The sequence below is a fragment of the Pelodiscus sinensis genome, chromosome 1 (assembly GCF_052426305.1).
Source record: "Pelodiscus sinensis isolate ZL-2025 chromosome 1, ASM5242630v1, whole genome shotgun sequence".
Classification (NCBI taxonomy): domain Eukaryota; kingdom Metazoa; phylum Chordata; order Testudines; family Trionychidae; genus Pelodiscus; species Pelodiscus sinensis.
In genome coordinates, this window is record NC_143052.1 from 334,148,640 (window position 1) to 334,175,936 (window position 27,297).

General features: G+C 41.8%; 2 protein-coding genes across 14 annotated transcripts in view; one reads left to right on the top strand and one right to left on the bottom strand.

Moving 5' to 3' along the window:
• Nucleotides 1–6,496: 6,496 nt before the first annotated feature.
• LOC102449831 (transmembrane protein 126A) lies at nt 6,497–23,627 on the bottom strand. 7 transcript variants are annotated; one of them, XM_075919442.2, is made up of 6 exons: nt 23,482–23,623; nt 17,965–18,141; nt 16,278–16,399; nt 10,942–11,135; nt 7,679–7,793; nt 6,497–6,840 (listed from the first exon to the last, which is right to left on the bottom strand). In XM_075919442.2, the coding sequence occupies exons 2-6, from the start codon at nt 17,971–17,973 to the stop codon at nt 6,636–6,638; spliced, it is 645 nt and encodes a 214-aa protein (XP_075775557.2). In that variant the 5' UTR covers nt 17,974–18,141; nt 23,482–23,623; the 3' UTR covers nt 6,497–6,635. The 7 variants fall into 7 exon arrangements, with proteins under 7 accessions (XP_075775557.2, XP_075775560.2, XP_075775559.2 ...); XM_075919445.2 differs by having other exon boundaries at nt 18,036–18,141; nt 23,482–23,622; XM_075919444.2 differs by having other exon boundaries at nt 17,976–18,141; nt 23,482–23,621.
• A 95-nt stretch (nt 23,628–23,722) lies between these two features.
• DLG2 (discs large MAGUK scaffold protein 2) overlaps nt 23,723–27,297 on the top strand; it is a 1,584,089-nt gene continuing 1,580,514 nt past the window's right edge. For 4 of the 7 annotated variants that reach the window (XM_075919421.2, XM_075919423.2, XM_075919426.2 and 1 more), the window contains exon 1: nt 23,724–25,480. In XM_075919421.2, the coding sequence (XP_075775536.2) occupies nt 25,462–25,480 (19 nt within the window). In that variant the 5' untranslated portion in view covers nt 23,724–25,461. Of the gene's footprint in view, nt 25,481–27,297 lie in introns of all 7 variants that reach the window. The other 3 variants (XM_075919430.2, XM_089775764.1, XM_089775765.1) reach the window with 1 other exon arrangement.

Sequence of the window (27,297 nt, forward strand, 5' to 3'; positions counted from 1 at the left end):
TGATTTAGCTACCATGGTTGGGGAGTGGTTTTCCTGCAGCAATAGAAAAATCCCATCTGTCATCAATGGTACAGAATTATACCAGCAAAACTATATAATTGTAGCCATGCTGCTGTAGTAGAGACATGGCCCTACAGTTCCCATGTGGTTTATATTTCTGGATATGTGTAGTGGTCTCAGAGTACACAGTTGATACATTTTAAGATTTTTAGAATTTGACTACAAGGCTGCCTCATGCTCAGTTGTTGAGAGCATCTTAAAGATCTTTGTACTTTTAGACAGTGCACCTCAAGAAAGTGGCTTGTTGGTGTGGTTATTGGTTGCCTCTCCATCTCTAACTTAAGTATAGGCATTGCATGTACTGAAAGTCTGAACTTAGACTATATCTGTTATAATGAAGGATAATTGTGTCATGGAAGTCATGAATTCCAAGACTTTCAGAGACCTCCATGACATTTTCTGCATCTGCTTCAGTCCCATATTTTGAGATGGCAGACACTGCGAGCTCCCAGCTTCTGTGGGTCCTGTGGGGGGCCTGAAGTTGTAATTCCTCCTTTCTTTCCCTGGTAGTTAGCTTCAACATAATTTTTAATTCACCGTCAGGTCACAGGCATCTCTGAATTTTTGTTTTTCCCATGACCTGTCCGTGACAAAATAGCCATGACACAATCTTTGACAGAAGTGGGGAAATACTTTAGGAAGGAGATTAATGTATAAAAAGAAGTTTAAAATTATTTATAATGACCTAAGGAAATATGTTTCTTGGCTTAATGGCCAGCTGGAAGAGTTAGTGACTGGGTTTTTGTGCTGTCCATTGCCAAGAAATAACTTATTGAAGGTTTTATTTGGAGTTATAAACCGAATATACATATATACAAAGGGAATTGCCACTTAACTGCCTGGAGATTGTACTAAAAAAAAATCCCTAATCTTTTCCCTAGTAGTTAAAGACATTACAATAATCAGTAAGAAATAGAACCTCATTCATAGTAATCTTAAATACCTGTACATCTTAATAGCATTGCAAATTAACCTTTCTTTCTTTTCTCCAAACAGCTTAGCAGCATCTGGGGGGAAAATCATTTTTTCTGCAATCTGTAACTGCCTGGAGAGATGGCATCAAAGTAATTTTGGGGAGCCATGTCACAAATTTTGGTATCTACTGATGCATCTGAGTTACCAATTTTTTTTGTCACTTGCCAAAAGTGAAGAGTCAGTGTTTCCTTTGAAATTTTGAGGGACTTATTAAAATATACAGCAAAGGCTTTTTGTATACATCTTTCATAAAATTAACCATTTTTAAAAACCTTGCCTGTAATGTGTTTTGGGGATTGTGTGTTTGGATATGGTTATCTTATGTATTGTAATACTTTGTATTCAATCTATTATACATGCCTCTATTATTTATGTAGACTTAAAAAGCTTCAGTAGGTATATATCAGATCCATGGGTGTCCAAATAGATATTCTTTATTCGGAAACATTTTTTGTAGTCTTACACACAGGAAAAAGGTCACAATGATGGGTGAGGTATTCTTCTCTCCCACCCCTTGGGATAGAAGAGTAGTTGGGATGGGGCTTTTTTGGGAGATGTGCCTGTTTTGTGCTGCGGAGAAATCAGGAGGAGAAGGGCATGTCTATTGTTAGGGGATTGGTTGTGATGGATGAAGTGACATTTTGTATCGTTGTTCATAAAATTGAGAGCTTTGCCCATGATGGTACTCTTAAGACAGCGGTTCCCAAGCGCTGGGCCGTGGACCACTGTCGGAGCTCAGGCTGGCTGTTCCCAGCGGTTCAGCAGCAGGAGGCGCCTCCCTCCACTCTGCATTTGGGGTTAGGGGGAACAGCTTTTGCCAGCAGTCGCACTGGGGCTGAGGTGGAGCAGGAGGCACCTTCCCAGGGCCTCCCTTCCCCCCTGCCTGCATGACTGCTTTTGCTGGTGGCAGGAGGAGTTGGAGCAGGAGGCTCCTTCCTCCTTCCCTCATGATGGCAGCCTGGCTGGGGCTCCATCCTTCCCGCCCCTACCCATGAGGGAGCAAGATGGGTTTGGGGAGGAAGGGTGTGTGAAGGAGGGCCATTCTCCCTGCCCATACAGCAGTAAGAGATACACTCCCTAAAGGGGGCAGCCTTGCTCTGGGGAGTGTGGGGGTGGAGGTAATGGGTGAGGCAATGGTGAGGTCACGGGGCAAGAGGGTGTTGGCATGGGCTGTAGGGGTCAGAAGTTAAAGGGCATGGGGCATAGGAGTGGGGGTCAAAAGGTGTTAGGCACTGGTGTGCAAAGGGCTGGGTTGGGGCTAGGCAGACTGGCAACATTTTATTTGCATATTTGGATAATGAATATGCAAATAAAATATTGCTGGTCCGCCAAACTTTGTGAATGGGTTTGCTGGTCCACGGTGCAAAAAAGGTTGGGAATCACTGTGGTAAGACACACATTTTTTTCCTCCATTCCTCTCTAACCCTGCCTTGTGTAATCTGAATCACCATCATTCTGGCAGAAGGTTGGACCATGACTACCTTCAGAATCCATTTATGCTTCTTAATTGGACAGTAGATTTCTTCTTTAAAATGCAGTGAAAGCTACTGTAGTGATGATGTTTTTATTTGTAACCCATTTTTGCCATGATGGTAAGAATTTGTACAGATGATAAAAATGCACCTAAAAATAATTTCCACCATACCTGTAACTGCTGACACTAGAGTTTAAACACCTTTTTTTTTGTTTGTTTGTTTGATACTATGAAAAGTATGTTACAAATTATAGGAATATAATGTATGATGGTAGCTACTATGTAACTCAATCACCTGGGATTTTTGTGTGTGTGTGTGTGTGTGTGTGTGTGTGTGTGTGTGTGTGTGTGTGTGTGTGTGTGTGTGTGTGTGTGTGAGAGAGAATGCTAAAAGATACTGGGCATACTGAGAAGTGTTACAGGTATAAAAATGAGAAAAATTGTTCAAATGCAGGGCTACTTGCCTATCTGTGAACCTTTAAATAGTTATGTTCACATATTTCACTGGGAGAAATTGCATCAGTAACCTAAATATTTTATCCTGATGCAATTTAAAGTGAATTATTTCAGTATCAAGCATTGTAACTTTTTAAACAGAGACTGGCTAGTAGCCAATATGTGTCCCTATTTTTTCCCATCTCCTGATATAGACTGACTTGTTAACATTCTTTTGCACTGAATAATTTATTTAAATGTTAACAAAATTATCTAGCGAGCAGTTTTTAAAAAAAAAGTTACAGGGTTGCAATTGTTGGTTTTTAAACTTTCTGCTTTGGAAACAAAAATGTATGTAATGCTTATTAAAGTCTGAATTAGGGATGTGAAAGTGTGCTGCATCAGAGGCAAGAGTGGAGGGAGAGGTAGTAGCCAATTCTTGTGGGAAGCAGGCTTTTGCATATCCCTTTCCCCCTGCATGTAACTATGTAGCCACTGAAATTTTCAATAGTTACACATTTACTTGAATAAACACATTTTAAAGACCTCCCTAGTCTTTAAATAAAAAAGCTGGTTTGAGCTAGGCATTGCTACATAACCTTCTCTTAGCTCAATGATGCAGCTTTCATACTGTCCTGTAAAATACCTTTGCTCTGATCATGGGACTCTAGAGTGCAGGTGGTGAGTGCTAAACAGTATAGTGGCTAAATGTTTTACATGCAATCCAATATTGCAATAAAAATACAAGAATGAGGGGGACTGTTGGAGGTCTCAATACTGTGTGTAAGGAGGGAGGATGGGGGCGGGTTCCACTAGCTTAATAAATATAGGGCTCAATTCTCATTATTTTCCCTGTATAAATCAGATTAAACCCACTGGTTTCTAATTAACTAGGTATCTAGAAGAATTACTGTTGTATGTATAACTTTTTTTCTGCCATAGCAATCACATTGGTCATATACCTATTCAGTTCATGCACATAATTTTTGGAAAGTTAGACAAAAATATTAAAACCGCATCTGTACGTTCAGTTTACTCTAATGTAAGAGTATAGATTCACAGCCAAACCTGATGGTTGTCTTCTGTAATACTCTGAAATTGGGGAACAAAAGCACAAGTCATTTTATCTCAGAGCTGGCCACCCTAGAACATTGTCACTCTAAAATTTGGGAAGCTTGTTGGCTGGCAGACTGTTTTTGTGGAGGGTGTTCTGTGTCCTTCAGACATTACTGCTAGGACAGATTACACTATTTTGTAGAGAAGATACATTTGAGGCCCTGCTATGTCTATGTAAGCCTTTATGGTAATTACGCCTTCAGTGAATGTGTAGCTCTTAGTGTTTCAAATTGGCACCTCACAAAGTATTGTAGAATGTACAGTACAGGCAGTCCCCGGGTTACGTACAAGATAGGGATTGTAGGTTTGTTCTTAAGTTGAATCTGTATGTAAGTTGGAACTGGCGTCCAGATTCAGCCGCTGCTGAAACTGACTGCCAGTTCTGACTTACATAGAGATTCAACTTAAGAACCCCAAGTCAGCTGCTGTTGAAACTGATCAGCGGCTGATTCCAGGAAGCCCGGGGCAGAGCAACTGTGCCTCGGGCTTCCTGTAGTCATCGCTGGTCAGTTTCAGCAGCGTTCGACTTGGGGACGCCTGGGGCAGAGCAGCTGGGGTGCTGCTGGGTTGGTCCAGTAGTGCCCAGAGCGGCGCTGCGGGACCAACCGGCAACGCCCCAGCTGCTCTGCCCCAGGGTCCACAACTAAAGCCTGGTCTGCTGGGGAGGGGGGGGCACACTAGCTGCGCCCCCCCCAGCAGACCAGGGACACGGGGAGCAAAGCCGCAGTGGCGGGGTGCCGCGCCTCTGAGGCTTTGCTCTGGCCCGGGACCCCGCTGCGGCTTTGCTCCCGGTGCCCCTGGCCTGCTGGAGACGGTCCCCAGCAGACCAGGGGCACTGGGAGCAGCTTTTCTCACCCCGGAGGTTGAGGTGGACTGCTGCCTGCGAGCTCCGGGGCGAGAAAGCCCCGTTCGTAAGTTCGGATCCGACGTAAGTTGGATCCGCGTAAGTCGGGGACTGCCTGTAGTTGAATGTGGTTGTACCTTGACATCAGCATAGACGACTTCTTTTGTGAGACCCAAAGATATCTTTGGTTAACCAGGGGTGCCATTACTCTAGCAGCATAGATCATGCACGGCCTCTTGACTCACTGTCCTATTCAGGAGAGAGATAATTTTATGTGCAAAATTGGATGGTGGGTAGGCTTCAAAATTCTTTCTGCTTGACCTTTCTGGTATCTGGGTATGTAGATTTTTAAATTAACTCCTCTCCACCAGACTAATAAAAGTGGAAATGAAGATATGTGGCTTGCCATTCAGGGTTCAAATAACTACAGAATACTGTATATGTTGGAAGGCTAGCTCATTTTTGGGAAGTAAAATCTGGAAGAAATTAGTCAATACTAACATTCAGCAGGATGGCTTACAAGTCAAGAAATTTCACAACTCAAATTTACATTAATGTAAATTTAACTTGCCACTTTGTCTTTCAATAAAAGACAAGGAAGAAACACACAAGCAGGGTATTTAAGAATTTTTGGTTCTGGATTTTTTCCCCTACATCTTAACAGGTAAGGGGGGTAGTAATAGGCATAAATAGACCCTTGTTCTTTATTAGTAAGTAGGCTTGGAATTATTCACTTTCCTTTTTGTTTAATATCTGATGGATATCAATGTTTATTTTTAAACTCCTTATTTGTGTATGTTTAAAATTAGTTGTAGGAAATTATGGGGGGTATCAAGCAACGAGATTCAAATTAACTTATTAAAATATAGATTTTTCCAATATCCCATTGTCAAAATATATAAAATGAATATTTTTAAACACCTCAGTTCTTTCTTTGCCTATCTGTAAATTTCTACTACTCTGGAAAGTAGATGGGCCCCCATCCTTACTTTTAAACTTTCCACAGACCCCCTGCAGTATTGTTGCAGACCATGAAGGGTCTGTGGACCACAGGTTGAGAACCACTGATCTAGATACGTTCTTGGAACAGATTGAGGCTTAGAAGCTAAAATAAATACAATGCTTATGTTACAGTAACTTACACACCAATATAGCTTTTTGGGTTGTAACTTTGTAAGTGAAAATCCAGTTATACATGTAACTTGTGTACTTCCATTGATTTAATAGGTGTTCAAATAAGGCAGGTCAAAGGTATGAGGCACCACAGAAGTATTAAATTGCTTTATCAGAGTACTAAGTTCAAGACTATGAACCACGACCCTAATTCAGTACTGAATTAAGTATGAATGGAGGTAGAAATTCTTCAGACCTAGTCCTACATATTGCCTCTGGATTCACTTGACAGGTACACAGTCAGCTTATATATTTCATAGTACATTTGGGGAAGATATGAGTACTCCTTGACAACGGGAGAACTGCTCAAACTTTGCTGTATAAGTTAGTAGGGGTCATAAATAATCACTGAACTGTGCTTTCTAAAAAAGTGTTTGGATTGTGCATTTCCTCTCTAAAAGTAGCACACAACAAAATCCTCTGGTTCAGTTTCTAATTTAATAAAATAGACAATATGTTGTGTATTAAAACAAATCCCACAAACCACTTTCTTTTCTAGTTTCACGGTTTATTGTGGTAACCCCCCCAATCAGGGGAAGAGGTGATATTTTTTCAGTTTTAATCTTTGAGTTCTTCAGGATTGCTGTTTGGTTCAGTCAACTGGAGCATTTTCATAAATATTCCATACTCCCTTGAGCTGAGGTAAATTCCAAATGCAGCCTGCAGAAGTATAGCATAACTCATCTTCTTAAAGACTGGTTTAGAAACTTTAATCCAGAAGTGTAACATATTCTCTTTTCCAGGCAAGGGAGCAGAGCTGTACCTGTATAGAACACAACCATAAAAAAGTCCCCTATTAATTATTACACAAAGTTTAGGTGTTGGGAGTAGAGAGTGCATATACAAAACAAAGCTGACGGTTTTGGCTGATCCATGCCAGCCAACTCAGGCTCATGGACCTCAGGATGAAAGGTTAGGGAGGGATGTTTCGTTGCTGGAGCCCAAATTTTAGGTCTCACAGTTCTGTCTCTAGCCCAAGCCAGAAGTCTATACAGCAATGGAAGAACACCCTGAGGCTGACTCAGACAGCCATGGGTTTATTGTTGTGTAGACGTACAAGCTTATTTGGGTACTAGGAACCAGTGTTCTAGTATTCTGGATTAGAAATACAATATAAATACTTATAATAAGGCTCATCTTCAAAGTGCTTTACAAATTAGTCCTTAGAATACCCCAAGAGGTGACTATTACCCTCATTTTTGTCAAGTGGAGGCAGAGTGTTAATTTGCTTAGAATCATGGAAGGGAATCAATATTGAGATATGCCTGCCTCTCTAGCCTCAGTTCCAACTGGTTAGAAGTATGTTTAGTTACCCACCTTCTGTTCAAAGACCTTCAAACATTTGGTTTGACATTTCAGGGAACTCTGGTTTTCCTACAGAACACATATCCCACTCACCTGTAGAACTCCTTATACAACCAGTATGGGGTTGGATAGCAATTGTTTTGCCAAAGATTATTTTGCAATCCTACTTGTTCCATCTTAAAACTCTCTTTACTATGAATATCCAAAAAGATTTAAATAGACACATGTGCTTTGATAAGGACTATGTAGAATTAATCTGTCACACGAAACAGAAGTTTGACACAATTTTCACATACCTGGCTGCAAGTCCTGCATTTATAGGAATGGCCAAGAAAATAGGATATAGACCACCTATAACAGATCCAATTAATCCTCCTCTGACCATGGCACAGGTTGCACATGTTAGATCACCTAAATGACAAGTCATTTCACAGTTAAAATACAGTATCTACATTGCTGTTACATTTTAACCTGAGGTTTTTTAAAATGTATTGTCAGCAGAAATGGTCATACTGAACTGCAACTAAAGAGATTAAACAGAAGATTCTACCAATTGTATAGCACTCTCTCTAGAGTTCAATTAAATATAACCCAATTTGTATTGCTGTAATTGCACCTAAACTGAAGCCAAGTAGGTGTCTTATAAATTGAATTACCAGGATGACAAAGATTACTGATTCAAAGGAGTTGGAAAGACAGAAGCATTGATAGTAAAATGTTCAAAAATTAGTGAAGCTCATCATAGAAAAATCGGCTCCATCCGTATCCCTACACTTTAATCCCCTACTTTTGGCATATGCATAAATATAAAAGTGTTGTCTTTTGACAGTGTTCTGTGCACCTGGAAGTTCATGTACAAGGTGAGGTTTTCAACACAACGTTGCTTCACTGTTTTGGAAATAGCATAAGCTTTCCTGATACGTATTATATATTTTGAACAGTTTGTTTGTGGATTTGTTTGTGCAAAATAGTCATACTTTGCAATTACCTAGAGATACCAAATTTTGCATAAACAATCCTGCCATATAAATTAGCCGAGTACACTACTTATTATACCAGAATATGCTAGGTTAAAGGTTTAAATAATTTTTTTTCCATCAGAAAAAATGTCATGACTATTTTGATTAGAGTTCATAAACATATTTGCTAAGAAAATTAAAATCAAGTTACCTATTCAACTGTCATTTTAAGCGATGAGGAGTCCTGTGGCACCTTATAGACTAACTGAAGTGTAGGAGCATAAGCTTTCGTGGGCATCTGACGAAGTGGGTCTTTGCCCACGAAAGCTTATGCTCCTACACTTCAGTTAGTCTATAAGGTGCCACAGGACTCCTCGTCGCTTTTGCAGATTCAGACTAACACGGCTACCCCTCTGATAACTGTCATTTTAGTGGAGGAATGGATAATACATTTTAATAGGGGACCACTCCCAAGATTTTGGTAATTGGTCAAGGGCCACACTTCTGTTGAGGGGGGTCGGGTTCTGGGACAGTGGATGGGGTGTAGAAGGGAGCTTGGGATAGAGGACTAAGGTGCAGGAGGTAGTGTGGTATCTGACATGGAGTGTAGGTGGAGGGGGTTATGATCTGGGGCAGGGTCCAGGAGGGGTATGGGTGCAGGAGAGGACTCTGGCTTGGGGGAGGAGAGTAAGAGGGGGCGTAAGGTAAGGGAGGGGATTGTGACCTTGAGGAGGTGGGGAGAGGGGATACAGAGGGTTTGGGTGGTGGCTTGGGGGCAGGTATTGGGGAAGAAGGGCTGGGGTTCTAGAGGTAGGCTCTGGGTGGGAGGTGCTTACCTAGGCAGCTCTCAACCGCCAGCTCTGCAAGAACCTGACACAGGCTCCCTGCCTGTGTGCTGGATGAGCTCCTTCATATGTGGCTCTGTTCCAGCACAGGGAAAAGGGAGAGAGTAGGCTTCATTTGCTGCCCCTGCTGTCACCAAAATTTCTCAGCTCCTATTGGCCAGAAACTGGCCAATGGGAGCTGAGGGATTTTGCTAGAGTGCAGGGACAGTGCTAGGGATATTAAATATCCACTAATTGAATAGTTGAGTAACCTCAGAAATTCTTATCAATTAGCTGACTATTCTATAGTCCCCAGAGGCAGGGCTGGCAGCCAGTGCTCTCTGGTCTGACACCTGAGGAGCCCCCTGCCACTCTGCGCTGCTGCCTCTATCACAGCAGCAGCACAGGGTTCCAGGTGGGAGCTGGTCTGCAAATGGAGCCAGTTTAAAAACCAGTTCCCCTTGTGGACTGGCTGCTTGTTAACCCTGTCCTGCTGCTTCTGATGAAGAGGCAGCAGCACAGGGTGGCAGCAGTCCTTGTCTGGAGTGGGTCTGAGCTCCCAGAGGCGGTGCGAGCCAGAACTGAGCCACGCTATCTGCCTGCCCAGCTCTTAATACGGTTTAAACGCAGCGCCGCAGCAGGGGTGGGTCACAGACCTGTCACAAGCCAGGACTAAGCTGGGCTGCTGGCCAGCCTGCTAAAAAAACTTACTGGCAAGGGGGGGAAGTGGGAGGGAAATGAGTACAGTCTATAGCATTAACCTATAACCTTTTACTTAACAGTTAATCAACTACACTATTACATCCCTAGACAGCGCACAAAACTTTCACCTCCTTGTCCAGACTGCATAGCGTGGAAGCAGGAAAAAGGGAATTTGTGTGCAGCCATCTTGGTCTTGTTAGCAAGAGAGCAAGAGTAAGCTAATTCTGACTCTTGACAACACAAGAGCTATAATAAGATGCTGTCTTCGCCTCCATACGGAGATAAGGATAGAATGCTGACTCTGGCAGGGACCTTGAGATAAGGAGCATCTGGGTGGAACCAAAATAACTGTTAGCCATTGGTGTTTGTAATGGGAAGGAGACTAATTGTTATTATATCTAATGGACAGTATATAAACTGCTTCATAATTGCTTGTATTCGAAGATCTGCCTGGAAAAGGGGGGGGGGGGCTTTTCCCCACCCCCCCCCATCTGAATCATTTTTTCCCTTGCTGCAGCTCATAATAAAACTGCCTCTGGCTACTTGTTGCTTACAAATGCAAAGTGAGGACAATGTTTTCTTCCACAATAGCAATTAGCAGCCTGCTATTTAAAGCGGCTGCAGCTGCTCTGTAGTAAGGGTGCTGGTGAGGCAGCCGTGGGCCAAATCTGACCAGCTAGTGGCCTCTTGCCCACCCCTATTTTAGTGCAAAGAAATTTTTTACTGTTATAAATCACAAAATAATTCAAATTAGTTACGGAAAGAGTAATGGAAGCTTGACGAGTTTCTGATTCAAATTTACTATGTACGGTAATTATTCAATAAAATGAATGTTTGAAGTTGAAATCCTACAAATGTAAAACATTTTTTACTTTCCTTTTGCAAGCACATTAATAACAATTCTATTACATATGTTTAATTATTGAACTTTCCTATAAGTGTAATCTACCCAAAATGACTTTGCCCGATCAACAACAAGCCTCACCTACTAACTGTACATAAAACATGCTGACAGTTTTTATGACATGAAAGCATTGAAAACAGTGCACTTCATAAGGAATTAAAAAAATGTACCTGAAAGTAAAGGTACTGTTACAGCAGCATGGTAAACTGCTGCTGTTGTGAGGAATGGAAGTACAGCCATTGGCAAACTAGAAGCAAATCGAGCCTCTGTGACATTTAGGATACGTCTGAAAAAACTGTTCGCTATTAAACCACAAAAGCCTCCGTTTATTCCAATGAAGTATGATCCATGTTCTAAGAGTTTCCTGGGAAGAGGGGAAAAAGTAGGTCAAAAATTTCAGCAACTATGTGGTGTACAGAAAATACATTTGTTTAGTGCTATCATATCTTTATGAACATACTATATTAAATTACAACTCTGAAGATTATTTAAAGTGGAGTCCTCCTACTTTCAGAAGCAACCAATACAGTATTCCCTGCCCTGTACTGTGATAGTGGTGAGGATTAGGAAAGAACAACTAAGTAAACTTGAAGTATGCACAATTGGTCAAGTGAATTATGTGGAGAGATATATTGACGTTGGAAAAGGTTCAGAAAACAAACAAAAATGAGTAGGGGCTTGGAAAGGGTCCTATATGAGGAGAGATTAAAAAGACTGGGACTTAAAAAAGAGGAGACTAAGGGGAGTGGGGAGATATAATAGAGATCCATAAAATTATGACTGATGTGGAAAAAATGAACAAGGAAAAGTTATTTACTTGTTCCCACAAGAAGTTTAGTGAGACGAAAGCCTAAAACAAAAGCCCATGCAGCACAGGCCTGCTTTGAGGCCTCAGGTCTAGCTAACAATGGACAAAACATGTCTAACAAAGCAAAGCTAAGCTTTAAGCAAGAGGCAGGCCCCTGCTAACAGAACTTGGCACAAACGGGTTAGAGTGCAAAACACTAATTGGTAATAGGCCCTGGTGTAGAAAAATAATTTGTACTGGTCATAAGTTGAAAGCATATGGTACCACAAGCTCATTAAAAAAGACCTCGGTACATGCTCCCCACAGATACAGACCCAGGTTCAGGAAAGGGTCTAAAATGATAGCATAATGGATAGAGATAATCATTCTAATCAAATTACGAGGTACAGCAGGACTACTCAACTTTGGAAGCCCCAGGAGCCACAATGATACTCTCAGCACACGTTGAGGGCCATAACTTAAGTGTGGTTGCATATACATGCAAATATCTTTTCACACTGATGGGCATGAATACAAAGATTAAGGCAGGTCTACACAATACACAGGCCCCATTTAAGTCAGTTCTTCTGATATTAATAAAATGCAATATTTACCCGATTTCCACCCATATGAAAGCATTTTTAATGAGCAATAACTGTCCAGGAATTCAACTGTTAAAATGCATATAAACAAAAGACCATTATATGGAGTACTTTTCCGTTTTGGCTTCACAACAGTTGAGGAATTTAACTACTAAAACACATATTAACCCAAGCCGCAACGTAAACCCAAACTGCAGTGCAAACAAATGGGCCGCATGCTGAGTAGCCCTCAGATACAGGGTGATGGGTGGGTATCTAAGTAGTGTAACTTGTTTGCACATGTATATAAATGTGGTGTCTTGGGGAGACACACTTTGTCCAGCTGGGGAGCAGTGGGAGTTTCCCACTGGTTGTGCTGAGGCCACTGTTGTAAGTATATGTGTGTAGTGATTTGATGGAGTCTACTGACAACTATTACTGTACTTTGCTTAAAAATAAACCCGTTGGACACTTTTGATCCTTATCTGATTTTTGGTCTTTGGGGGCCCTCTTGAGGTCTGCGGTGGTCATTGGGCCCACATCATTGAGCACACATGCAAGCAGCCTTCTGGTTACCATCATCGACAGAGGAGAGGCCTGTCCGGACACCATGGCAATAAATCCTCCTGACTATTGTAAGAACTAGGAGTCACCAAATGAAATCAATAGGTAGCAGGTTTAAAACAAAGGACGTTTTTCTTCACACAGTGCTCAGTCGGCCTGTGGAATTCCTTGCCAGAGTAGATTGTGAAGACCAGGACTTTAACAGGGTTCAAGAACAAACTAGATACATTCATGAAGGTTAGGGCCATCAATGACTAGACCAGGATGGGTAGCAACCTCTGTTAGAGGCTGGGAATGGCTGACAGGCGAGGGATTGCATGATGATTCCCTATTCCATTCACTCTCTCTGGGGCATCTGGCATTGGCGTCTGTTGAAAGACATGATATTGGGCTAGATGGACCTTTGATCTGACCCAGTGTGGCCATTCTTATGAAAGGTTATCTTCTAAAACTGAGATTCAACAGTTATAGGGGGCCATATGCATATCCAGACAAAAGTTATATGCAATTCACAGCGGTAAAAATACACTTTTGAAGGAATAACTGATTTGGTACAGTAAAAGTAATGATCATTTGTGCTTCCCTAGGTAGCGTTCTAATAAAAAACCCTAGGTTATGTGAGAAACCCCCACATAAAAAGCTGTCTGGAAAAAGTGACCAATACATTGAAGCATAGCCTTGGCATTAAACAGCAAAAGCGCAATCACATCTTAAGCAATATAGGGTTTTAGATCCCAGTTCATTTTTTTCAAGTCAATATTAACTATAGGTTTGATCTCTCTGGTCCGGCACCCTTAGGACCTGACTGGTCCCGGATGAGGGATTTTTCTGGACCAGAGGAGGTCATTTTGGATCCCTGCCACCAGCTCCCCAGCTCTATCATTGGCCTCCCAGCTGGATCTCCACTGCCCTGTCAATCTGCTGGGCAGCCATCGCTACTGTGGTTCCACCAGGCAGCCCGATGCTGGGGCTCCAGGCAGCCGTGTGCACATTTGTGGGTCAGTGCCTGCTACCATGCAGATGGGACAAGGGACCCGCACCGCAGCTAGGGCCACATGCCACCATGCAGCTGGAGCGAGGGGTTGGCACCCAAAGCCCCAGTCAGAACATGCTTCTTATGGCCAGGGCTGGGTTTTGGCACCTGGGAGAACAGCCAGAACTGGGAGCTAGGGGTCAAAACCCCACATCCAGAGCTAGTAGTTAGCACTCAAAGCCCTATGGTTGGAACTTGCTGTCGTGCAGATGGGCATCAGTGCCTGGGGCCAATACCCGCTGTTGCAAACCTGAAGTCTGGAACAGGAATCGGAGGCCAGTGCCTGCCACACAGCTGGAACCAGGGACCAGAGGCTGAATGCCTGTACCTAGAGACCAGGGCCACATGGCCGGAGCTACCTCAGTACCTGCTACCCTGTAATTGGAGCCCAGGGTCACACAGCCAAAGTTCCACTGCTGAAGCCTGCTGTCCTGTAATAAACAGGAGGTGTACTGACCATCACCTGCTGACTAAGGGGTTAACTCAGGTAGTCAGGAAAGGTTTTGGCCAGAGGGCCCGGAGAACCCGAGATAGAGGGCTGCAATTTGAATTGGATATAGGTTCCCTGCAGGCTTGCTTTGTGTGGGAGAGATAAACCAGAAGTTGAAAGATACAGAATGATTTAAACCCAGGCAGGACTACCATGCCCCCACAGAATTCAGAGCATGGGAGTGAACTGAACAAAGAGAAAATAAGAAGTAAGTAGCAGGGAAATGTGAATTCAGTCACGTTCAGAATAATTTTTCTTTATTTTGTGGTTTGCTTTGAACTGCTCTGTGTGAATCTATGCCTCGGCTCCCCCTTTACCATCTAAGCATTATGACAGAGATTTTCTATTGTTTTAATTTATTCTCCTTAATTGCTCTGTAACATCTAGCAAGTAAGCTTTATACACTTTATCTTTTGTTTTGTAATAAAAATCACTTCTTTTAAGGTGATGATTTGATTCTTGTATCCTGGAACATCTGTCTGTGTGTATCTGCATGCCTCTGAGGCTATGTCTAGACTGCATCCCTCTGCCAACAGAGGGAGGCAAATCAAGCACTTGGGAAGTGCAAATAAACCCGGGATTTAAATATCCCAGGCTTCATTTGCATATTGATGTTCCGACGCTGTGCCGATCAGGCTCAGTGTCGAAAGTTAAAGTAAAGTATAGCCGCGGCTCTGCCGACAGCGGGGAGCTTTTTCGGCAGATTCTGTACTCCTCAAAAAATGAGGAGTAAACGCAGTGTAGACGGGGCCATTTTGTGCAAAAAAACCTTTTGTACAAGATCCCTTATCCCTCAAAAAAGGAGGTATACAGGATCTAGCTCAAAAGGGTTTTTTTGTGCAAAATGTTCCAGTCTACACTGCGTTTTTTTCTGCAAAAACCTCTTCTGCAAAACGGATCGGAAGAGACTATGCAAATGAGAGCGCAAGAAATGCTAATGAGCGCTTCATCTGCATTTTCTCTTCCAAAAATGCTACAGTGTAGACATAGCCTGAGTTCCAGAGTGGGGAACAGCCCTGAAATGATGGTAGAGCGGTGGGATCATTTTGAACCAGGAACACAGACACACTCCTTAAAGTCGGTCAAGAACTCACCTTGCTCCTGCAGGTAAGCCATCCAATTGGGCTTTCACACTCCCCCCTGCCCCTAGCTGTTGGGGGCCTTTTGTTTGCCCCTGGCTGCCCCAGCTGGCAGAGGCCTTCCCCCACCTCCAGCTCTCCGGCAAGGGGAGAGGGGTTTGAGGCAGGGGGGAGAAGGGGAGCTACGCATTCAGTCTGATGACAGGGAAAATGGTGGAACCCCACTCCTGCTGGCCATTGTCTTGGTGATATGCTGCCCCCAGTGGTCACTCTCAGTATTGCATCCCTCCTCTCTATGTCCTTCCCTTGCCATGATATGGAAAAAAGCCCAATTCCTGGGACTCTCGTTCTCTTGGCACAACCAAACCCTTACCTCACTTTAAGTTAGGAGAAGAGGATGCTGCATACCAAATTTAGTGGTCTTAGCTCTTATCGTTTATGAGACATTCTTGAACAAAGACTCACAGACAGACAGATGCACAAGTCTAAAATATATATATAATTGATGTAGAGCAACTAAGTGCTTAGCAACAAGCTCCAATATAAGGGATTTATCATGCCTCTGCCACAATATTCCTCCTGGTTCCCCTGCTGTTCTGGGTAGGGAATGATGCATGAGCTTACACTGGGCAGAGCATATTCTCCCTGAGTAGACAATGTAGCTGTGCCATTCCATGTGCTGGAAGGAGTGGAACATGTTTTTTCTCCATTTCCCATCCACCTGTGGGAAAGGGATATAGCAGTTCAGTGCACTCTGCATCTCCTTTCATAGTACCACCTGAGATTTGGCTAGACAGTGCAAGGGGATTCCCTTTAAAGTAAAGAAAACATTGAGCTCTAGCTAGTTTAGCTATTTCCCTGAAGTCACCATTTACAATTCAAATGCAATTCAAGATCTTTGGAAATGAAAAACAAAAAAGAAAGTCACAATCACTAGTTGGTAAAATATATGAAGACAGGAACATCACTTACTGATCTGCTTCTGGAAGTCGAGCAAACATTTTTAGAAGAACTTCCTTTCGTGTGATATGGCGAAGACTTGGACTTTCCTGTGGTGAATTTAGTTCAAGCTCTCTTCGTTCCATTTTGAGGCTCTGGTTCATAGAGTGAGAAACAAAAGTTTTGTGTTTTAAATGATGCTTCAACAACATAACTAGATTTTTTGCATGACAATGCTTAATGTCTCAAGAATGTAAAAGCCCTCAAGAGATTGAAAGGATATGATCCAGCTAAAAATGTCCAGCTTAAATGCCGGTTCCCCCCAGCAATGTCTCCGCGGGAGGCAGAAGTACAGTGGAGAAAATGGAATGAGCCGGGACTGAGCAGTCCCAGCTCACGCCGGGTCCCAGACACTGCGTCTCTGCTTTATAAACGTAATAAGAGCAGAACTCTTAATACATTTAAAAATTAGAGCCACAGTGAACCCCCTTATCAACTAATCGAGTAGTTGATGGAAATTCCATTGATTGCTTGATTTAACATCCCTAATAGGTTCAGATACTGCAAGGATTTTGTTTAAACCAAACTATCAGTGTTGATGCACTTGTGCTATCTACTATATATTTTACAGTTTGTTTTTATCAAGAACTCCTCCTAAAAGGTAGGAGCTAAGACCACCAAATTCAGTATACAGCTTCCTCTGATCATAACTTCAACAACGTAAGGGTTTGGTTGTGCCATGAAAACAGGATGTGCCTGGAATGGAGTTGCTTCTCATAATACCAAACAAGAGACAGAATCACCAAATCAAGTACATTCCTCAAAATTCACATAACTGAGCAAATGTTAAAAGAGACTGAATCAAGATGAGCCAGAAAAACAGGATGAACCTGGAATAAGATTGCATTGTCAGTTAATCTCAGAGATTAAAAAAAAGAAATTTAGAGTAGTACGCTGTTTTGGCACAACCAAACCCTTACGTTAAATCAATGCTTGCAGTCTGAAAATTAGAAGACAATGTTATTGTACACAAAATTGATTATAGCCTTTTTGTTAAAACATAGTGAATGATAAGCGTTTATAGGAATGAAGAAAAAAATACACTTGATGGAATTCCCATTTAAAAATATTAAAAAAATTAAAGACACAAATGTTAACAATTCCTTTTTTAATAAACTCAAAATGACAATTAACTTCATAAAAAATACTGTATTTTTTTAAAATACAATCATTTAAATAAAGCATGTACATTTGCCTTGTATATAAACAAACAACTTAATAGTTATGCACCTGAGCAACATGGAGTAAATCTCCTAGTTTTAAATAAAGGTAAGGATGAGCAGTGGGGAGAGTTTCCTAAAGTTGCAGCACCTTAGAGACTAACAAAAATTTAGATATGTTAAATGAAACTACCAAACAAAGGGAAAGCAGCACTTTTCTTCTGCATACTAAAGTTTCAAAGGCATATTAAGTCACAGAATCATAGAACTGGAAGGAACCTCAAGAGGCCATCAAGTCCAGTCCCTTGCACTCATGGCAGGAACAAGTACCATCTAGGACATCTCTGAGAGGTGTTGTTATAACCTGCTCTTTAAAATCTCCAATGATGAAGAGTCCACAACCACCATGAGTCAATGCTCAGTTGAAAACTCTTAAAAGAAAAACATTAATATTTTGTTCAGTGTTAGGAATATTTCAGAATTACAAACTCTATTCCTACCGTGTTCATACCTATGAGAGTCTACTGAACAACAAGATAACGTCAGCCTTCAAACTTTCTTCCTGAGCCACCTGACTTATAAATTGGCTGTAAATTTTCTCTCAGATGATATCCCCAAACTTATATTGAAGAGCGTGATGACCTGGCCCACTCCTGTTTCTACTTAGTGAAGAGCTGCTGAAGAGAACACAGAGAATTCATAAAGTGTTTTGCAGGTGTTAACTATCTCACTTCAATCTGAGCATAACAAACAAATCTGACTCCTTGTTTAACACTAGTCACATAACTAGAGCTTTCAGCTCATGTGATGAGGCGGATTTTAATCATGATACTATATATTTTGTTAGTTTCTCAGGGCTTGTCTACACTAGGGAGTTACTTTGAAATAACTCTCCTAATTTCAAAATAACAAGGTGAGCATCCACACTACTTCAAAAATAATGATCTTGTTATTTCAAAATAATAACTCCTGCTTGTGAAGAGGAATAAATTTATATTGAAATAGTTGTTTTGAAAGTTATTATTTTGAGAACTTATTTTGAAATAACCTGGTAGTGTAGACATAGCCTAAGGTGCCACAGGACTACTCGTTTTGAAAGTTACAGACTAACACGGTTACCCCTTTGAGACTTTATAACTAGAGTTGTTTTTGCTTGCACCTAATTATACTGTTCTTTAACTTTCAAGATTTCAGTAATAACCTCCCAAGTGAGGGCACAATGGCTCTGCCTCTACCTTCATTCCCCAGCCTCCCCGTTAAGCAATCCCTCTCCCATCACCCATTCCAAGCCTGACAGAGGCTAAGGACACCATTCCTACCCATCCTGGCTAATAGCCATTGATGAACCTAACCTCCGTGAATTTATCTAGTTCTGTCTTGTACCCTGTTAAAGGCTTGGTATTCACAACCTCCTCTGCCAAGACGTTCCACAGGCTGACCATGCGCTGTGTGAAGAAAAGCTTCCTTTTGTTTGTTTTAAACCTACTACCAATTAATTTCAATTGGTGACCCTTAGTTCTTATATTGTGGGAATAAGTAAATAACTTTTCCTTATTCACTTTTTCCACGAGTCATGATTTTATAGACCTTTATCATATCCCCCCTTAGTCTCCTCTTTTCTAAGCTGAAATGTCCAAGTCTTTTTAATCTTTCTTCATATGGAACCCATTCCAAACCCCTAATCTTTTTAGTTGCCCTTTTCTGAACCTTTTCCAATGCCCTTTTCTGAACCTCCTCTCCTCTTTGAGCTGAGGAGACCACATCTGTACACAATATTCAAGATGTGAGCGTACCATGGTTTTATATAGAGGCAATAAGATATTTTCTGTTTTATTTTCTATCCCCTTTTAAATGATTCCTAACATTCTATTTGCTTTTTTTGACTGCTGCTGTACACTCAGTGGATGTTTCCAGAGAACTATCTGTCATGGCTCCTTCCCCACTCTGGCATGATAAATGCAGAAGTGGGGGCCAGCAAGTGTACCCCAAAGCCTTATCTACCAGGCTTTGGTATAAAACTTCCCCCAAAATCTTAAAAACCTAGATCTTGGGAACAAAACTTCCGCTGCCACCACCCAAATGTTGATAAAGAAATCAGGGGGAAGATCATTTGGGAAATCTCACCTCTAAAATAAAAATCAAGGCACACAATTAACCACTGCCCGGTTAATAAAAAGAAAAGAAAGAACTTTTATTATTACAACCATATTCCTGTTGCAAACATAATGACTAGATAGGGAGGTAACAAAATATACTCATGGGCTACGTCTACACTGGCCCCTTTTCCGAAAGGGGCATGCTAATTTTAAACTTCGTAATAGGGAAATCCGCGGGGGATTTAAATATCCCCCGCGGGATTTAAATAAAGATGTCCGCCGCTTTTTTCCGGCTTGTAGAAAAGCCGGAAAAGAGCGTCTAGACTGGTTCGATCCTCCGGAATAAAGCCCTATTCCGGAGGATCTCTTATTCCTACTTCAAAGTAGGAATAAGAGATCCTCCGGAATAGGGCTTTATTCCGGAGGATCGGGCCAGTCTAGACGCTCTTTTCCGGCTTTTCTACAAGCCGGAAAAAAGCGGCGGACATCTTTATTTAAATCCCCCGCGGATTTCCCTATTACGAAGTTTAAAATTAGCATGCCCCTTTCGGAAAAGGGGCCAGTGTAGATGTAGCCATGGAGAAACTCCATGGGCCTAGAACTTAGTTATAAAGAAAAGCCAAAACATCTTTTAAGGAGTGCCAGATCTCAGATCCCATACCCAATCCTTAAAACAATAAAACCTAACGAAACTACCTAAACTTTACCCTACGTACAGAAAATGAAGAATGGTGTCTTGGAGAGAGAGAGACATGCTTGTCCCTCTCTGTAGCTGCAGAGAACTCTCACAGAGAGACAAAAGGACAAAGGAAAAAACCCAAATTCCTTTGTCCCAGATTGAAAGTCCCACGTACGTTCCTACTGGTCACTCCACCTGGCTAGGAGTAGTTAACCCCTTAATCCCCAGGCTGCTGGTTAACCCTCATAATCATGACACTATCCACAGTGACTCCAAGATCTCTCTCTTGAGTAGTTGTAGCCAAATTAGTTCTCATCATATTGGGCATAGATTTGGAATTATTTTTTCCAATGTGCATTACTTTACATTTATCAACATTAAATTTCATTTTCCATTTTGTTGCCCAATCACTTAGTTTGGTGAGATCTTCTTGAAGCTCTTGACAGTCTGCTTTGGTCTTAACTATCTTGAGCAGTTTGGTATCATCTGCAAAGTTTGCCCCCTCACTGTTTACCCCTTTCTCTAGATCATTTATAAATAACTTGAATAGGATTAGTCCCAGGACAGACCCTTGGGGAACACCACTAGTTACTTCTCTCCATTTGGAAAACTTACCATTTATTCCTACCCTTTGTTTCCTGTCTTTTAACCCATTATCAATCCATGAGAGGACCTTACCTCTTATCCCATGACAACTTTCTTTACTTAAGAGCCTTTCGTGAGGGACCTTGTCAAAGGCTTTCTGGAAATGTAAGTACACTATATCTATTGGATCCCTGTCTTTCTTGGCCCCCTCAAAGAATTTTAGCAGATTTGTAAGGCATGATTTCCCTTTACAGAAACTATGTTGACTTTTCCCCAACATGTTCATCTATGTGTCTGACACTTTAATTCTTTACTGTAGTTCAGTGGTTACCAACCAGTAGATCTGGATCTACTGACGGAGCTTGGAGTCTCTAACAGGTGATCCTGATTGGTTTGGCCAAGAGGCTATCAAGTGCCAGCACTTCAGCTGCTCCTCCCCGCACTGCTGTACATCTCCTGCCCTTTGCTTTGGAGCTGTCCCCTCAGGAGCTTCCTCTTTTTATACAGAGGAGGGAGAGAAGAGGTACTCATGTCAAGGTGCCCCCTCCCACTCTATAACCTTTTTCCACAAAGAACAGAGGGGGTACAACAAGACTTGGGAAGGAGTTTGCTGGCTGCTTAATCGAGTGGTACAGGGCCAGGGCAGGGGTGAGCCTGCCTTAGTCCCACTGCACCACCAGCAAGGAGCCAACTGAGGTAACTGGTGCCCAGCTGGAGCCCAAATCCTGAAACCCTACCCCAGTCATAAACCTCCTCCCACACCCCAAGCCCTTGCCCTAACCCGAAGCACTCCTGCATCCAAACACCCTCCCAGAGCCTGTACCTAGAACCCCCTCCTACATCCCAGCTGCCTGCCCCAGGCTTAGCTCAGAGCCCCTCACACTGCAAATCTGTTAATCCAAGACCAGAGCCTGTGCCCCAACCCTCCATCTCAGCCTAGTGAAAGGGAGAGAGGATGGGGAAGGAGGGGGTAGGGAATGTGCAGGGGCAGGGCCTCAGAGAAGGGGCAGGAAGGAGGCAGGGCAAGGGTATTTATATTTGAGGTAAATCTTGGATTGCATTTAAATTCAAAAAGTGATTTTGTGCTTAAAAAGATTGGAGACCACTGTTATAGTTTCAACTAATTTTCCCAGTATTGACATTAGACTTACTGGTCTATAATTGCCAGGATCACCTCTGGAGCCCTTTTTAAATACTGAAGTCACATTAGCTATCTTCCAATCATTAGGTACAGAAGCTGATTTAAAGGATAGGTTACAAACCACGGTTAATAGTTCTGCAATTTCATATTTGAGTTCTTTCAGAACTCTTGGGTGAATGCTATCTGGTCCCAATGACTTGTTACTGTTCTTCTAAAACCTCCTCTAATGACGCCTCAATCTGTGAGAATTCCTCAGATTTGTCACCTAAAAAGAATGGCTCACATTTTAGAATCTTCCCTACATCCTCAGGTGTGAAGACCGAAGCGAAGAATTCATTTAGTTTCTCCACAATGACCTTATCATCTTTGAGTGCTCCTTTGGCATCTTGAGGTTTTCCGCTTCTGATGTACTTAAAAACATTTTATTATTACTTTTTGATTTTTTGGCTAGCTGTTCTTCAAACTCCTTTTTGGGTTTTTCTTATATTTTTACAGTTAATTTGACAGATTTTATGTTCCTTTCTATTTTCCTTACTAGGATTTAACTTCTACTTTTTAAATAATGCCTTTTTATCTCTTATTATTTCTTTAACTTGGTTAAGCCAAGCCATGGGTGCACTTTTTTGGTTCTCTGACTGCAGGGCTACTCAACAAGCAGCCCGAGGGGAACACGCAGCCTGTGACTTGTTTGTTTGCAGTCCACGGTGCAGTTTGGGTTTACGTGGGGCTCAACATGCAGTCCACAGGTAGATCCTTTGAACATGGCTTCCATTGGGAACATGCTTCACAATGGTGAGTCAATATAATGGTCTTCTGTTGCTATGCCTTTTAGTAGTTAAATTCCTGGACTGTCATTGCTCATTGAAAGTGTTGTCATATGGGTGGAAATCAGGTAAATATTGCATTTTATTAATATCAGCAGAACTGACTTAAATGGGGCCCGGCCGTTGTGTAGTCTTGACTTAATCTTTGTGTTCATGCCTGACAGTGTGAAAAGCTATTTACAACCACACTTGTTAAGTTGCAGCCCTCAGCATGTACTGAGAGTATCACCGTGGTTTTTAGGGCTTCCAAAGTTGTGTATCCCTGTTTTACTGTGTTTTTTAATTTGAGGTGCATTTAAATTGGGCTTCTGTTATGGTATCTTTGAAAAGTTTCCATTCAGCTTATAGGGATATTACTTTTGTCACTGTACCTTTTAATTTTTGTTGAACTAACCTCATTTTTGTGTAGGTCCCCTTTCTGACATTACACTCCCCCTTTTTAAGGTCTTTTGCTGTCCATGTCTTCATGCATCACTAGCCTACTAGCCCAGTGGCGCCTGCGGCTGTGTGGCCAGGGTCCCACTTCAAACTGATCTCTCATCCTATCGCAGACCCAGCTCGACCTTGAGGCCAGGTTTCTCCCGTGCTGCTCAGCTTCTGCCTTGGAGCTGGCCAGATGCGATTTTGGTCTGTCTCAGGAGGTCCCTCCAGGCTCTGTGAAGCAGCGTCATGCCCCGCTGCCCCTCTCTTACCTTGTGCTGGATACTCTACCCCAGCAGCCAGCCTGCGACAGCTCCTTCGCCGCTGGAAGTCCTAACCGTACAGGCCCCACACATGGCCCCTCCCCGTCACATTCCTCCTGTGGGGGCCGCCATCTTGTCCAGTCACATGATCGAGGTGAAGCTGTCCCGGCACGCGCTCGGAAGGCGTCGATGATTGGGCGGGCCCCGCAGGCCCAGCATGGAGACTCGTGAATGGCTACGCCATTGGAGGGGGCGGGATCGGTGGTGGGCCCGGTTCTCGTTGCTAGGGGAGGAGGATGGCGACGGCATCGGCGGCTCCTCCATGGAGACGGGGCTGAGCCGGGACCCTGCAGCTGGAGATGCGGAGACTCCCCTTAGCCGTGTCCTCAATGGGGGCCCCTCAGCCCTCGGGGTAATCGGCTGACACGGGCGGAGTCTGCGGCCGTTCATCTGCCCCAGGCCTCAGCATCCCATTAGGCGCTGCCCGCGGTGCCTCCCGCCCAGCCGCTACCGTCTCGCCGCCTCGCTTAGCCGCCTGCCAGCTCCCGGCTCCCTCCCCACCTTCCTCATCCAGTCCCGCCCCTGCCCCGCTCCCTCTCCCCCCTCACCTGACCTCCCCGCGGTCCAGAACCAAGCGGGGCCGCCCTACACTCACCGCAACAGACCTGACGAGCCCCCCTCGACGAGGACGAGGGGAAAGATTTGTCTGTGTGGTGGGAAACAGAGAGCGAGAGGTCCCGGTCCGAATGGTGAACGTTAAAGAGCAGAACAGAACAGCCCCCAAACACAGTGTCCATCTTTCTTAGAAGATAAATGCAAAGCAGTTATGTAACATGCACCACGGCTCCTCATGCATGCAGGGAAACATTTGGAGGCTGCATGACATTTTCATACCTTTCTTAACAATCTAGATGGGGGCAAATTCGTCTCTTCTGCTGATCAAGGGGGAGAGAAGGGCTTATACTGAGGCCAACCAGCTGCGCCCTTGTGTGTGGAAACTCTGGACTCATTTCATGGCTTGCTTTTTTCTTTATTCCACCGATACTGCAGCATCTCTGAAAATTAACCTTTTGTGAAGTTGTGCTCCAAACCCTCTCTGCTCCTCCTTCATTAGGCGGCTGCTTTGCAAGGAAAGAAATGGCATGAAGTAAATGGCTCCAGAATAACACAATCTGCTCTGCCAAAGTGCCCAGTGAGCAGAACTGTCACTTTAATAATTCCATTGGAAGGGATTGCTTTCCTTCTTTTCAATCCTCTCTTTTAATACAGTATATGGGAGGATCAGAGGGACATTAAAGACCATAAGGCTGGGTGGCTTGGAGAGAATAAAAATGAAAGTGACTGGCGAGTGATTTCTGTTGGTTAAGAGAGAGATTTGAAAGCATCTTTGCAGTGATGAAAAAGGGAACCTTTTCAGTCTGTGTATACACCCAGTACAGCTGTACATAACTAGCAACATTCACCCAAATTCCAGTGAAAGGAGTTTGGACAATTATTTTTGATCGCTTTTGTTCTCCACCAGAAATTTATTTGGATTATTTGTGAATTTAGTCCTGAAATTCAGATGGCTTTGAACTGGTTCAGGTGGAATATTATGACAGCTGCCTAGAGATGGATTGTGCCTTAATCGTCTTACATAAAATTGTAACTGACAAACTTTTGCTGCCAGAAGAGGAGTTATTATAGGGTTTTATATCCCAAGGAGGCTTTTCTCTTGTATTTTTATAGATTCAAAAATATTTTACAGAAATTGAAAACCACTCTTGCAAAATTCAAAACTTCTTTTTCTGTGGGAGGCACTTGAAGTTTACTTGGAGGAAATAGTGAGTACTGCTAGAAAAAAAGAAGATTGAAGTTTTATTTCCTAACTGAACTGTTTAAGTAATTTGAACAAATACCTAGTTCTTGGGCTTACAAGCTGATTCTAGTGGGACATCATTGATACCAGTAAATAAGCACTTGCATCCAGTACCGGAAGTAAGACTAAGAATGCCAGTCAAAAAGAAAGGTGGGCTATGAAGTTTCCTATCTCATTTTATAGCTATCTTTTTTAAATTGCAGATTTCTAGTACTTGCAATTTGAAATTTAAAAACATTTTAATGGTGGGGAATAATTGGGGTTTTTTTGTACGGAAGGAAACAATTTATGCATTCACAATTGTACTTAAAATACCTCAAACATTTAACAACATTTTAAGATTTGATCTAAAAATTAGGTTTTGTAAAAAATCAGGCTTTAGAAAACTTAAAACTAAGAACAAAAGAGAGTTTGAAATGAATTTATATATCTAAATTACAGTAGAAACAGCGTATATAGTGCAAAGTAAGCCATAAAACCTTTGTTATAATATTCTAAAATGATTGTAACATTAGTAAGATTTGTTTTTTTTAAAGTTTTTAACCCAATACCTTTCTTTTAAACATACAGCAGGTAACTCCACCACCACCTGCAGCAAGAATAAATGTAAAAGATCATTTCATTGCACTTTGTCAGTGAAACATTTAAGCTCCGAGTTATCAAAAATGTTTTTTGTTAGGAAAGTTACATGATTTCAACAAGCTTGGCTTTTTTGTGTGTTAGAATATAAAAGTTTAAATTACTTTCATAACAGCAATTTTGCATTAAAAAACAGCCCCATGTTTTTCTTCTTACACATATAGGTTCACCACATAAATATTTGTTTATAGTATTATTGTGGTTGTGTTGGTCTCAGGGTATGTGTGTCTTATTTCTCTCATAAATATGTAACACAGTGGATTTAGACACAACTTTGGCAAAGTGCAGTTCCCATGATCATCAAATATCTTCTTCTATCTCTGTTCCATGATTCATAATTTCTGGTGTAAATAATTGTAAAACCAAACAAATTATTAATCCCACTTAAAGTTTTACTTTGATCATATTGCAAAGATTGCAGAGTAGAAACAAAATATCAAATTTATACAATTCTTTATTAATATTAGTCACTGATTTAGTAAATTCTTTTTAATTAACTGTAATAAAAATAGAAATATTTATGGAGAAAAATAACCCCCTCATAATGTTGCTTTAAGTCATCCTGTTGTGCTGTGAACATGTCATCTTACTCCACTATGAGGCTTACCTAATATACTTATTAACAACAGGTGAGTTAAGACAGTGTCACTTTAAAGATAGAGCCTTACCTCTGAATTGCACATTTTTCACTATGGACTTTTTTTTTAATTGGATGTTAAAGTGTAGCTTACTCACAACATACTCAGTTGATGCTGGAATTACTGGGTGAAATTCCATTGTCTTACTCAGATCATCAAATTGGGTAAACATAATGATCCCTTCTGGCCTTAAAACCTATACATTTCCAGTCTTTTTTTCAAGACAGCCTAATTCAGACTGCTAATATAATGTAAAATTTTAATCATAGAATCTATGATTAAAATTTTACATTATATTAACAATCTGAAAACCTATATTAACAATCTGATGATGTAAAATCTTTAATTTTTTAACAACTATAATAATATTTTAAGTTTTTAAATATGCAGTTGGTAGACCAAAATGGCTCTTTTAGCTCAATTTTGCTCAATTTAATACATCAATTAGTGTACTAGAGCTTATCAGTGTGAAGATACTTCTGTTTAAATATATTTAAAGCTGTAATTAAATTGTGAATATGTACATACCAAAGGGAACTGAAAAAGTTAGTGAATCAACTACTTTATTTACCATGTTTTAGAGTTACTTAAATTTATACTGTGCCCTATGTTCACTCTTACAAAATGTAATTAAAGGCAGGGTATCAATGTGAACATCTCACTTCCATAAGAAATTATTATATTTATTAT

Bases quoted from the DNA above. Each gene is read 5' to 3' on its own strand.
- LOC102449831 (XM_075919442.2), bottom strand. The intron at 11,136-16,277 runs GTAAGTGATGTT...CCCTCTTCCCAG, and splicing joins CGACTTCCAGAAGCAGATCA to GAAACTCTTAGAACATGGAT. The intron at 6,841-7,678 runs GTATGTGAAAAT...TGTTCTATACAG, and splicing joins AATGCAGGACTTGCAGCCAG to GTACAGCTCTGCTCCCTTGC.